The following is a 14528-nucleotide window of genomic DNA, read 5'->3' on the forward strand; positions in this document are numbered from 1 at the left end:
CAAATACGATTACCAACCGGTTTTGTCAATTTTTTCTCCAATTTCTAAGAAACCTAAGCCTAAGAGAATGGTGAAAAGTTTTTCGTATCAATTTTGAAGGACCATTCTTTGCGGTAGGGACCATTCAATTCTGAAATTCGTGTCACCCAAAAGTTTGGGACCATTCTTTGCGGTAGGGACCATTCTTTGCGGTTGGGACCATGTAATTCGGAAATTTGGGTCACCCAAAATTTTGGGACCATTCTTTGCGGTTGGGACCATTCTTTGCGATTGGGACCATGTAATTCGGAAATTTGGGTCACCAAAAATTTTGGGACCATTCTTTGCGGTTGGGACCATTCTTTGCGGTTGGGACCGTTCTTTGCGGTTGGGACCATTCTTTGCCAATAGAGCCCATTTTTTACATGTTATTGTTGAACTTCCAATAGGCCGAAAACCTCATTTGCTTTTGTTTCGAAAGTTCTGTTTTAAAACTGCAATTTATTATCAATGTTTCATTATAGAATGAACATGAAACACTTTTTTTTACATTGCAGCGTTTTCGAACTTAGGTTCCTATTTCACTCAGTTCAAGTAGATCACTCATTTAAAATTGATTTTTCAGAAGAAACATTTCCTGTTCCAACAAGTTTACATATTATCCAAAGGTTTTTATTGAATGCTTGAATCCATTTGTAAATGAAATTTCAATTACAGATTTACAATTTCTGTGTGAACCAATTTTTCAACCATTCTAGCGTAAGCTTCCCAACAGATCTAGTCTGATCACCACCTCAATCTCAATCCAATTCGTTTTCGATATTTCCTCAGTTGGTTATGCAAACATTAATAAGCGGCATCATCTCTCATAGACAGTCCGAGAGAGGGAAGTCCACTTGAGAAAGGTAGCAACTTGGAGATGGGGGGAAGAAGAAAAGAAATAAGGAAGCGTTTTCAATGATTATTTAGATTGATATTTTATTTATATTCCTGCATCCGGGAAGAGTTGCCGCTAGACAGGTAATGAATAATTCCTGGGTTTATCAACTTTTTCAGTGTAGCTAACTCGGAAACGTTATACATGAAACAGTGAAATTTTTCTTCAGCTGCAGTTTCGAATATACAAGAAAAAGAGACCAGGTAAGATCTCTCATGGGGCTTAACCGAAGAATGGAGAATTGCGGTGGAGAGGGATCGTTGATTGAGACAATACTCATGTAATTCTACAATTCTACTCTGCTATTGCTATTATATTCTATTCTACAATGCTATTCTATTTCATCACAATATTAAAAGATTGCGTTGCAGAATTTGATCTTAAACTGTTTCACGTTCTTGTTTACAGTAATAAAAAAGATATCAACCAATGATTGAAGGTTCATCCAACTACAACTTATTTATCAGCTCCTAGGACCTTTATCACTTTTTCTGTGTCTTTCCTTGCTCCCGTCAGTCTTTTGATTTAAAGAATTTTATTCAGAGAGTTCAAGTAGTGATCTTATTTTTAAGCAAGTGAAGATGTCACGTTTTGATAATTTACGGATTACTTTTTATATACATACTAATTGATTTTTTACATTTTTTAACCTAGCTACTCAAAAAATTTTAATATGAAATTAAAGGCGGTTTTACCACCTCGTAATTAAAGGCGGTTTTACCACCTCGTACTCTCGGTTATTTGAAATTTCTCGGTTATTGGAAATTTGATGAAAAAAAGAACCCTAATTGAATATTATTCCCCACCAAACTTAGGCTTTCCATCCGGACGGGCGTTTCTGCGGGGGGTGACCCGCCCGTGTCCATTTCGCAGCCCGGATGGTAAGCCTAACCAAACTCCAATTAACACAACACTCCCATACATGTGTTCTGTTGTTCTTCCCTCTTTGAAGTATCCGCCACCTCCTCAATTCATGTTTTTTCATTCTCCCCAAAAAGAGACACAATTGTCTACTCCTCCTCTCCATTGATCTTTCTTCCTCTTGAATGCTCGATCCCTTCCTTTGTATTTGCACAAAATCGTCTCTCCTTTTTCTCTAAATCTCCTGAATATCCATTTTCTTCTCTTCAATATATCTCATTCTCTCTCCACTTCATTTCCGTCTATATCCAAAAAGAGAGAGACCCGTTCATATTTCCTCCGGAATAGTTTCATGCAAAAATTGATTGGGCGTGACGTTGACGCTTTTTTTTTCAATTAATATTTCTGTTTTGAAATGATTGTAAAAATGTTTTCTTTAATATTTCAGCTACTGTTGGCGTCTCTAAATCAAAACAAACTTCGCAAAAAACCCACAGAGGCCCCGGGCCGGCTAAAACTGCTGTCGGCCCGGCCCGGCCCGGCCCGGGGCCTCTGTGGGTGCGAAGTTTGTTTTGATTATGTCTGATGACAGGTCCAAATATCTATCATTTGAGCTATTATTCAACCCGATACGATTTGTTTGAAGAAAGTTATTCAATAAAAACTGTCGGCCCGGATCGGCCCGGATTGCAAGTATGCTACATTTTATACCATTTAGGTTGCTTGTTCTGAGTAATCCTTGCTAAATTCACGTTTCTTTTCTTTTCGGTGAAACTGTAAATAGTTTTTTTGTTGTTGTAAATAACTGGTTCAACTTCAATTTTAATTCTTAGAACGAAACAAAAAGTCGCATTTGTTTTAATTCCACGACTTGTTCAAGCCAATTTTCCAAAATTTCACAACCCAAATGTAATCTAATTTTGAATTTCATAGACAATTTTGGAATACTTATTGGCCGAATACGTTTTCGCAATTAGTATTTTCTGTTCCATCTAGCTTGTTTCTAATTGTCTAGAAAACGTCCATCATTCCTGACAGAATTCCCATGAAATAAATTTAATATTAAACCAAACGAAGATAACAATTTTTAGTGTCTGAAAAAGACAGGGTTTATAAAATATGTACCACAAGTGGAGAAACTAAGAAATCGACTTTTTTGGATTTTTTGGTTAAAAAAAACTGTTTCGAAACGGCATGAAATAATTACAGAGGTTTCGTGGATAATGTCAACGGGAGTTTTGTTAACCAATCTCTGAACAATATTTGAACTTCAATCAAAAATATCCAATCTGATTCTACACTCCTGTTCCTTATTACTTCTTCCTGCTCCTATACTAAGAAAGATTTCGTTAAAAATTATAAACCATATAAGGAGGTTTTTTTAATGAGTTTTACAAATTTGAAATTATGGGCCGACCGAAAAGACCGTGAAACCCTCTCCAGTTAAATAATTTCAACTAAAAACAAAAAAACTGTTTCCAAACTGTTATGTTTCTCGTCATGTTGGGGGACTTTTATTGTTGTTTCTGAGAACTGCTTCACAGTTTCGTCTAATTGCCTTAATATTTTGCCCTGAAAAGCATTTGCTCCATTCACCGCTATATGAACTAAAATCTCCGTTATTTCTTTCAGTACTTCTTCATCTACCACCGAAACGCTGTCATCAACAACATCCCGAAGAAGACACCTCCTCCCCAACAATCGAATTGATATCAAATAAAAGAAATGCAACATGATAACAAAAGGTGAACTAAACTTCTTGAGAGAAGAGATGGAAAAAGTCAAAAAATGAGAGAAAAAAGAGAAAGAAAATGAGGAATACCTGTGAGAATTAGACGATTTCGGTGGCTATCTCTTGTTCTCATCTCATCAAAAAATGGAAACGGAATCGATCTTTTTCACGATTTTTTGTTTTAAAACTGACAGAAATCTGTGAACATTTCTTCAGTGGTCATTTTCATACTTTTCGGTTGATTTTTAGTTTTTTTTCGGATCCTTTTTACTGTTTCACACAGATGACATCAGCTACATTTTCAAATTTTTATTAGTTAATAGTATGCTTTTTGTATCCTTATCTAACCTACTATTTGAAAATCAAAATTAATTTTACATGTAATACTGTGTCTCAATTTTGAATTCATAATTTACTTAATTAAATTTCTAGACCCCAAATCTCGCCGACTATCCGAAGACACTCATCCAACGTGAAAACGTATGACGCTATTCAATTCCGGGATAAATTGAGAAGAGGTTAGTCATATTTTTACTTTCATAATTATTAGTTGATTGACAAATTCCAATATGAGCGTAGTGGTAGTTGCCAATTATTTTTACCAACAATTTGAAACACAAAATTTTTCTGAAAACGTGAGAAGTTCGGTTTCAAAAGAACAGAGTTTTCGTCTTCTAAAATGATAAGTACGTCGTTGTTGTCGTTTTATTTGAGATGAAGGACCAAAAGCCACTAACAAAATCAGATCGTAATAATTTTTTAAATTTTCGTTTCGAAGTTGCAAATGCATCATTGAATAATGAACCTATTTTTAATTTTTTTTTAACTGTCTTGAAAGTGAGTCCAAAAAGTTGCAATAGATTATTTGCAATTTGGCAGATCATAACATTCTTTAGAACAATTTTTATATCTCCACATACTGTGAAAAAATAAAGTTTGCCCAAGGATTTTCAAAAAGAATTTTCGCGGGCAAAACACTTTAGTGCATTTGTGAACTACAGTGTTTTGCCCGCAAAATTTTTTTTTGAGAGTCCTTGGCCTAACTTTATTTTTTTCACAGTACAAAAAATTTTAGATTTCCTTTGGAGTTTTGAGTCAATGTAAATTAATCAGAAATAGATCCTTCGCCCTCCAACAATAGTGTCGGAACAGACAATTTTTTTTTAAATTTGAAAGTTCCAGTTCCGAAATATTGTGTTCATAGTGTTTAAAGTATTAACTGGAAAAATTCGATGTTCTTCTCAAACTGCTTTTCTTGAGTATTCACTGCATACTTTCTAATATATGTACTATTCAATATGCTATCTGCCAGAAATCAGATTAAAATGGAATATTCGAAACATTGATCCTGTTTGAACTTTTTGAATTTCTGAGCAGAATCACAGTTTCTGGACTTCATTTTCTATTACATAACTAACCAGTCGAAACAATGACTAATTTCAGTAGTATTGATTAATCGTTAAACCAATATTGTGCAACAGAATTTTATTCTGAAACGTGGAAATATATCTTTCATAGTGTTCTGTTACATAAAATACAGCTTGATGTTCTGAAATGAGACGCTCTCCCGAAGTTCCAATCAGATTTATTCTCGGAGCACAATGGATTACAATCAATTCCGGAGAAAAAAACGATTTTAAGACAAACATCTGAAACATATTCCAAATTTTTCAATTGTTTTAGAAATCTCAGATGTTCAGGCTACATTTCACAATTTCATTGTCCATACACAATACTCATTTCAGGTATATCCCTAGAAAACATTGGTCCCCATCGTGTCTGTTTCTATCCACAACCAACACCATCTCACCGCAATCCACCAAACTCAAATCGTCCGGTTATATTCTCAAAGGTATGTTCCTTTGGAGGTGGAATTGTGTCCAATGAAATCAGTTTCTGATTGAGAGCTCACTGAAACGGAAATTAGTCCGATATTTCGACTATCTGACTTCTCCAAGATAATTTTAATTATACTCAATTAGACTTAAACTGTGTCCAATGTATTGAACTCTTCGTTAAAAAATAGCTGAATCAGATAATAATTAGATTTTTCTACTTGAGACCTTTTAATCCTATTCTGAATCTGTATCTTTTCAATTTCCAGAATCTCATCGGATCAGCATCGAAAAACATCAGCCGAAAAGTTTCCAGTTATTCGAAAATGTCAAGTTTGGCGAGAGTTGCTTGGGTTAGTAAGTCAATGATAATATTTTCTACAGAGTAGGAAATTGGGTTTCAAAAATGGGACATAGTTCCGGAAGTTTAGTGAGTGAAAAAGTTTTCAAGAGATATGAGTTATATGTGAAACAGTTAATTTTTAAAAAAACATTATTCAGCTAAACCACGTATGTATTTATAAATCGGGGTTTATGATAAACCAAACATTGAATATTGTGTTTTTTTAGCATTATAATCGTATAACTCGGTAGTTATAGTGGTTGAGGAGTAAAAGTGATTGTGAAACAGAACCTTGTTGAAAGTCACTGTTTTGCATTACAAGTTTTATTGATGACAGTATTCTCCAATATTCATTTTATACAAAATAATAAAATTAGATCACATATAAATTCAAATATGTCAATGCACAGCAATGCTGCTGAAATAACTTGAAATTGTAGTGAAACTGAAATTTCGAAATTTTTGTTACAAATATTCCACCCGTTTTGTGATTGTTATAAATGATGTGTCGCCCAGAAAGGAGAGTTTATTTTCTTGTTGGACACCAATTGGTTTTAGAATGAACTTTTGTTAAAAAGATGGTCAAAAAGAATAACTCTACCAAAATAAGCTTGAGCTACCTTTATTTTTCCAACTAGCCGAAGTCCTGGTTCCGAGATGTTTGGCAACCTTGACGTTTAGACATCTGAAATTTCGAAACAAAACGTGAACTTTCCCGAACCACGTAAAAATTTTTGAACGTCTGGTTTCTAAACGATCAATTTCGAAACCTCTCTGTTCTGGAGCCAAAATCCTCGATGTCTTACATAAGTCAAACCAACAGCCCAATGTCAAACGACCACACGTCTCCCCGGTCAGAATATAATATATCAGAGAAACTGGAAAGTTGAAAAATATGAATATCATTACTTCATCATGTGTATATGTTGGTCGTTTGGACGACAGTGGGAAGCGGGGACAGAAAGAGAGAGAGAGAGTGGTTTCATTTCAAATATACAAAATATATTCAAAAACTCTCTTTCTCGTCTCTTCTATCTATATAACGTGTGAATCATACACAACCATTCTCTTTTTGATATTCTTCTCTTTTTTGTCTTTTGCCGCCTCTCTCTCTCTCTCTCTTCTCCCCCCCCGTCGCTCACTTTGTGCTGTCCGTTTTCCATTCATTCACCTCGGGTGTCCTATTGACTCACACCTGGAATTCATATAGTTCATATTCGCTGAAAATTCTGTTTAAATTCGAAAAATGACGTCAAGGCGTCCTGGTTTGAGCCATTTCTTTGCAAGTTTGGATACGGACTCGGCTCTATATGAAAGTAATTTGGTAGGTCTACGATATTTGACCTACCGTGGGGTATAGATCAAAAATTTACTTATTGAGTAACCATTTGAAACGTTATTATGGTTTGTTAAAATCAGATAATTTTCTGGATTTTCCAGCTCCGACCGTACGCAGGTGATCCGATGCATGCTGCTACGTTGCCAAGGAATTATGGTATGTCTTGGTGTTTTTCAAATTATTCAGTTTCAAATAATTGGCAGAAATAAGAGAGGAAAATTGAAGATACTTCGGTGCAGATGGACTGTGGAGAATTTTTCGTAACATGCATAACCTGGTCTAGATGAATTAGAATCCGCCCTTCCAACAAGAGTTCTCTGTTGATGACTTGGCTGAAATCGAAACACATTTTGATTCCAGTTTTGCAATCTTTCAGTTTTTACCAAAAAACATTTGACAATGTCCAAATCTATTACAGTTTCTTAGTTTTCTTGAATTCATACAGTTTTACAACTGAATGGTTCCTTCAGAATACCAGTTTGCTCTCCTGCAGTATGTTATTGAAGAAATACTTAAGCAAGCACTAGAATCGCTAATAATTTAACTCATACAGGTTCGTACATAACTTTCTGAAATTTCCCAAAATCGTGTAAATTGTTATTAGCTAAAACAAAAGAATTCGATTTCATGTAAATGCTGAAACAAACTTTTTTGTTTAGATTTCAGTTCATTAGTACATCTGCCCATCAAATTTCATAATCTGGAAAAACTTACTTGGGTCGGTAAACCCATAACAACTTTAGCAAAATTTAATTGCTCAACAAGGACCATCCTTCTGCCCAAAGTATTGAAAAAATTTATTTTACAATTTTCCAACTGTTTCCAATCTAGCATTTACAGTTTACAATGTTCTAGATTCGTTTTACGCTCAATATAAAGTCATCTTTCTCATTTTCCAGGACTCCACGACACATCGGCCACGTGGAACGACCGTATCCTCTACAACAATATGGGAGCATCTACAGTAGGACGAGGAGGTCAAAATGGACACATTGTTCACGGTGGAAGGTGGGTGTTTTGACATCTCTTATCAGATGACTCATCTCTCTGTTTTTTTCTTATCAGTTGGGGTGGAGGAGAATGTTTCCGGGCGGGGAAGAAAGAGAGACTGTTTGGAAATAGTTTATGGTTTTTTGAACGACATGTGGACGATTGACGGACGGGGGCTAGAGGATTTCGGGGGTTCTAGGAGAATGACGTTTCTATAATAGAAAAGCTTCTGTTTCAACAATTTTATTAAGTATTCACTGATTCTTTTGAAAATCATTGCGGTGTTTTTCTGCCTCTTTGCCCTTTATAACATATGCAAGATGGTGGATTCTAAGAATTTGTGTCGAATAACAGAAAATCCCTCTTGAAAAATAAGGATCTCGAAACTAATACGAAATGAAAAGTTACAGTTTCACCGAATTCATATTAGCATATAAAATAGACTTATACAATATGCCGTAGTTAGTCTTCAGTATCAAAAATTTATTTTTTCCAGTAGAATTTTTTTTCAGTTTTTCCAAGTTTTTATTTTCTCCTATAGTTTATGGTAATGTTGCGTTTCAAAAAAAAGTTGTTGCGACAAAAGATGCCTGCGTGGTAATGAGAAAAAGTGTTTTCTAGATGTAACATGTTCCACTTGAAACAGTAACTGTTGCGTTCCGACAATTTGAAAAAATGTTGTTGTTTTCTATTGGTTCAAAAAGGAGCGTTCAAAAGTGTATCCAATCAAAATATGGTGCATACTGTCTTTTAATCACGAACTCTCGAAACACTTTTTGGAATGTGAAAAACGTACAGGCAGTGAAAATAAATACTGTTTCAGCAAAGTATTGTAAAGTTCTCTTCTCTAACTGTTACCATTCTGTGACACATTGGAAATTAGAACACTTACAGTTTCTGAACCCGAATCACTCCGTCTTCTGACTTTCAACTTTCGGGCATTCCGCGCCACTATGTTCTGTATCATTTCAAGTTTATTTCCTGGTAGAGAAGTTTCACTACATTAACGATGGCAGACAACTAATATGTTGTATCTGGAACAGTTATTTTACCGAAAGTTGGTCTTCAGATGCTTGACGTAGAATATGATGCAAGAAAAGCGCATGAATCAAAATATTTTGCATTTCCTGAGTTAATCAAAAACCTCTGCAACACTTTTTTCTTGAAAATTGAAAAAAACGGACCGTAAAAATGAGTTCTGTCTCATTGAAGTTTAGAAAGATTTCCTGTTCCTATGTTGCAGTTTATCGAGGATTCTGAGAATTTTAGTTATCATTCTACCAAATCAGACGAATTCTTTCAAAAAATGAAAAACTTACAGTTTCTAGTTTCAGAAATATAAATTTTACTTTTTGCAGTTCTCAGTTCTCTTTTCCCATTTTTTCGCCGCGCATAACACATAATATATTAATGTATTCAATATATATTGCGTATGCTCCAAACAATGATAACACTGTCTCCCCTCCCTATTGTTGTAAGATAAAAGAAGAAGAAGAAGAGGGCATGCGAACGGAGAAAAATGTGTAGAAGAGAAGGAGAAATGGTGATGCATAACCATCATGGTAAATAGAGAAAATACGCGAGAGAGAGATGGGAACATGAAGAAGAACATGCGAGATACATTTATTTGAATTATTGTTCTCTTCTCTCATGAGCTGTGTTCTATTTCTCGAGATTTAATGTATTTGTAGTGTTTCAGCAACTTTATCTATTTTCTGAAATGGGAAGAATTGTTTGTGCGTTTGACCTAATACAAATGTTAGTGATCAAAATATCACCAAATTTGCGTTTTCTCGTCGTTTTCGAAAATTGCGCTAAAAATCACAATTTTTTCTTTCATTTTTCTTGAAAACCAGGTCTCGAGAGCAGAAACAGAATATATAAACAGCGTTTTCTAAGCTTTTCAATTTTATAAGTCTCATCCCATAATTCAAAACTGATTTCATTATTTTCCTTAGTGAGTAGGTGTAAATGTAGGAATTTTTCTCTGACATTCAATTTTGAAAATCTAATGTAGTGCGCAGTAGTCGGTATCATTCTAGACTAAAATCATCAAAAAACCTGGAGAACTAAAAGACAAAAATGAAACTGCAGTTTTGAAAAAAAGACGGCAACACAGAGCTAGCTGGGAAAGTATTGTTACTATTTCTACCACTTTTTGATACACGGGCAACTTTAGATATTGTACTTCTGAAACTCCGAAACGGTCCCTCCGATAAAATTGTTCTGTTTTAGTAATTTGACTTTGCCATGCCTGCTTCTCCGCCTTATTCACAAATGAAAAGTAAAGTAAAAAAGAAATTTGCAGACACTTCGCGTCGCTGGAAAAGTCGAAAGCTCAACGATACTCCCGCAGTGAGTATCATCTAATGGACAATAATAACGAGTTCACGGATTATGACACGATTCAGAGACAGGTATGTATCACCCCAACATTTTTTTTAATACAATTGTGTCCCATCGCAGACTTCTTAACGGTTTCTTACTAGGATCAAAACGAGAAATTATCTGCATGAAACAGTTTGTTTGCCATATTATGAATTTTTCTAGTCTTCCGTTGATTCGGATAAAACCCATTTTTCTGCAACTGAGTAGATTCAAAAATATCTGTTGTCATCAATTCTACAAATTACATTTTAGTAGAAGTTTTAGTAGAAAACTCTTCGCATTATTTTGAAACCGAGTATTCCTGGGTTCGAAAACAAATATTCAATCTAAAATAATCGGTTTCGAAGTGTTCATATTAGTAGAACCAGTGGGTGATTTGTATTCCAGGTCTTTTCTCAGTTGCAAAACTTTGATTTTCTGTCAATGGATGAATTCTGTTGTAGCATGGAATTGCGGTACTGTACCCAGAAAGAACTTTCAGTTGAGAAAGACGCTTGAAACATTTTCATGGTTGAACTGTGGAAATTCTAAACAAGAGTGAGATAACCTTTTTGAAGCAATAAAATTTGGACTCATTAATAGCTAAATTAACTTTCCGGTATTTTCAAAACTTTAAGAAACCGAAACATTTATCCACTTCCTTGATAAAAATAGCATCTCATAACCCTTCTGCAAACAATGAGATCCCTTTTTAGGGTTCTTTGTGCCACCTGTCTTCCAATTATACTAATTAAATCCAACAAATGTTAATAATTAATTTTCAAAACTTTCCTAATTCATTAAATTGATTTCACTAAAAAAGTTACAATGTTCCTATTGACGACGAAGTAGTCAAAAAAGTTTACAGTTTCTCAAAATCCGTAATGTCATGAGCTTGTGTACTGCACATTATTTGCCGATCAATCCACGAAGCCTATTATCTCCGTTTTCATTTCCCCCATGACAAACACCGAAACCGCTACTCGAAACCAGCGTGCAAATAGATGTAAACCTCCCGATTATTCTTCTCACCTATCATTACCCACCCCCCTTTTACGGTCCACATACGGTCATGAGGCCAAAAAGGAAGACACCTCATGCACACACACATATAAACCACCTGTCCTTCTCTTCTCGTTTCACCCTTCCGACCATTATTCGTCCCTCTTTTTATTGATCGTCAAATGCACCAATGCGTACAAACACAGAGAGAGGGAAGACAGTTCTTCCATGAGCGGGGGGTCCCCCTTTTATAAAGAACAACAAGGTCACCCCTCTCTCTCCTCCAATTTACCCTTTTGTGGTGGGTATTCATTGCAGTTGACAGTTCAAATGTGACACTTCTTCTGTTCGTTTTCAAAAGAATGAGGAGTGGTTTTTTCTCTTTTTCTTCCCTTTTTTGCGGTTTCAAATTGTCCATAGTTTATGAGTGTTCGTGGAGTCATTGGTATTTGGTCGTAGTGTGAATTTATAAAAAATATCAAAAGTAGCACGGATTGTTCGCAAAGTAATCATATTGCTTAGCCACATGTACATGAACATTTCCACAGTTTCAGAAACAGTGTTTCAGTAGAAAATTTAAAAAATATTTAGTCGGGCTTGGCTATTTTCCTGTTTATTTATAGGATTCCGTTCTTTTATCCTGCAAAGATGTCAAATTAAATGAAAATAGCAGACTTGTGAAATTCCGGGTCGGCTCGGATTTAAATTTTTGAGCTTTTTTTGAAACATTTTTTTTACAAAAATCTATTTTCTGAAATGTTTTCATATTTTTTCTCAAGTACATTCCTCAAAAACCTTTGAAAACTACAAAATATCGCTCTTACATTTTTTAATCGGATAATCTTCGAAAAAAAATTTTGCTAGAGTAGTGACAGTCAAGCTGGTACTAATTTTCCTATGTCGAGTTTATGTTAATTCTGCAAGGAAACAGCATTTCTTATTAGATTTCTCAAATCACCTCGTTGAGGAGTCACGATTTTTTTATCAAATATCCGGGTTAAAGGAGGACTGAAGTCATATTTTTTTATTTCAGATTCTGATACTTCAGAAAATTCTGAACAACTTTCATCATTGGAGTATGTGCTAAAAATCGCTCTAAATGCCCTAAATTCACGTTTTCCCGGCTCAAAAAGAGCCTAGATGGAAGAGTTTTCCCACGCGAATTTTCGCCCCCGTGTAGTCCTCTCGGACAAAAATATTTCTTTTTCTATCTCGATTTTTCGTTTTCTTGCTTTTTTCGAGAAATTTTCGTGTTTCTTTCAATTTATATCGTAAAAAAGAAGAAAAAACACGAAAATTTGTTGAAAAATGCAAGAAAACGAAAAATCGAGAAATAAAAAGAATTAATTTTGTCCGAGAGGACTACACGGGGGCGAAAATTCGCGTGGGAAAACTCTTCCATCTAGGCTCCTTTTGAGCCGGGAAAACGTGAATTTAGGGCATTTAGAGCGATTTTTAGCACATACTCCAATGATGAAAGTTGTTCAGAATTTTCTGAAGTATCAGAATCTGAAATAAAAAAATATGACTTCAGTCCTCCTTTAAGTATCTTAAGATGTTGAAAGATTAAAGCGACAATCAAATGAAATTGAATGGTAAGAAGTTTTCCATTGTTTCCGAAACAGATTTTTTTGCGGAAAACTATCTGTTAGTTTTGATCAAAGGTGGAAACTTGAATTGATTTTCTTCGGTTTTAGGTACAATCGACTCATCTCCTAATCAAGTTCTATCAAAAATTAATTTAAAACCAGAAACTGTAAATTTTTACATCACGGCTTACTCTGTGAATTTATACTGTTTTTTTGACTTGATATTATATCAAACAATATTTTTTCTTATTAATCATCTCAATTTTGTCTGGTCATCACTCTCATTTTAGTATTTTTAGCAAATATTTTTGATGCTGAAAGATCTATGTATAATGTCTCATTTGTTTTACAATTATAACTTTGCACACAATCGTCCTTTTGTAACAACAATTTTTCAATTCCTGTTTCAAATTACGCATTTCAGGGAAACTCTATTGAGTTTTGGTAGTTCCAGGTTTTTTTTCTCTAAAACGAAAAATGTAATGAAAAAAAGTAACTGATTTCTGGTTCTGATAGAAATTTTGGTGGTAGACATAATACTTGATAATGTCTTTAACTCTTGTTGTTCATGTTGATACGTACGTCGAGGGATACTGTACAGATTGAGTACCGGGATTTTTGTACCCAACTTGAAAAATTTTGAAAAGTGGTGCAGCGCTTTTTTTGTATGTTCCCATTGGAATTGGAACAAGAAGATAATTTGTGTCACAAATTTGGAACAGTGGAAAAACATTCGGATTTGAAAAAAATTATAAACCGAGATAATTACATTAATTCTACTTAGAGTTAGGTATCAAGAGCATATTTTACAGTTTTTTTTTGCTATCACCGTCAGTTCTTATTGAAAATGTATGTTTCAAAAGGTTGTCATAAGAAAATCGACATTAAACATTTATTCCATTGTTCTCTGCCATAGTTTCGACGTATCGACAAGGTGCAATAATTTTCGGGCACGACATTGAAAATTTTGCTTTTTTAAATATATGTCGGTTTCAGAACATTTGTAAGAGATTCTCAGTTTTTCCTCGTAGTTCATAATACCAGTCTTTTTGAAATCTCACCTTGCTATAATCTCAACCTCTACCTCCTCCTCCAAGAAAACCCACCAGTGATATTAGCAGAGCAATTTCGTTACAACTGCGCCCCACCGCAAACGAGAGAGTATCGGCGAGAGACGCAGAGTTTTTTCTGGCGCGAAGCAGATTTTTACCATTTTTGATCTATTTTCACAAGTTTTAATTAGAAATTTGCCAATTTCAGAGTGAAAAATATGCAAAAATAGATCAAAAATGGTGAAAATCTGTTTCGCGCCAGAAAAACTCTGCGTCTCTCGCCAATACTCTCTCGTTTGCGGTAGGGCGCAGTTGTAAAAAGGCGTGGGCCGCTAATATCTATTTTGTAAAATATTCCATTCTTCCTCTCCCCCTTCTTTTATTACAATTCAACCTCCATTCCAAATCACGTTGTCTCTTTCCTTTTCATCAGATTCCTCCTCCCTTTTTTACATTTTTTCATCGTTATCTTCGCATCATTAAATGTGTTTAAACCACTTTT

At 34.8% G+C, this 14528-nt stretch overlaps 1 protein-coding gene across 1 annotated transcript; it reads left to right on the forward strand.

The window, feature by feature from the left end:
* Positions 1-3502: 3502 nt before the first annotated feature.
* On the forward strand, positions 3503-10505 carry GCK72_013095 (uncharacterized protein; the record flags this gene model as incomplete). The annotated part of the gene is made up of 7 exons (XM_053729638.1): positions 3503-3522; positions 3942-4027; positions 5255-5361; positions 5614-5697; positions 7128-7182; positions 7926-8034; positions 10325-10505. The coding sequence occupies 7 exons, from the start codon at positions 3503-3505 to the stop codon at positions 10503-10505; spliced, it is 642 nt and encodes a 213-aa protein (XP_053584410.1).
* Between the last annotated feature and the right edge of the window lie 4023 nt (positions 10506-14528).

Source organism: Caenorhabditis remanei, chromosome IV (assembly GCF_010183535.1).
Source record: "Caenorhabditis remanei strain PX506 chromosome IV, whole genome shotgun sequence".
Taxonomy (NCBI): domain Eukaryota; kingdom Metazoa; phylum Nematoda; class Chromadorea; order Rhabditida; family Rhabditidae; genus Caenorhabditis; species Caenorhabditis remanei.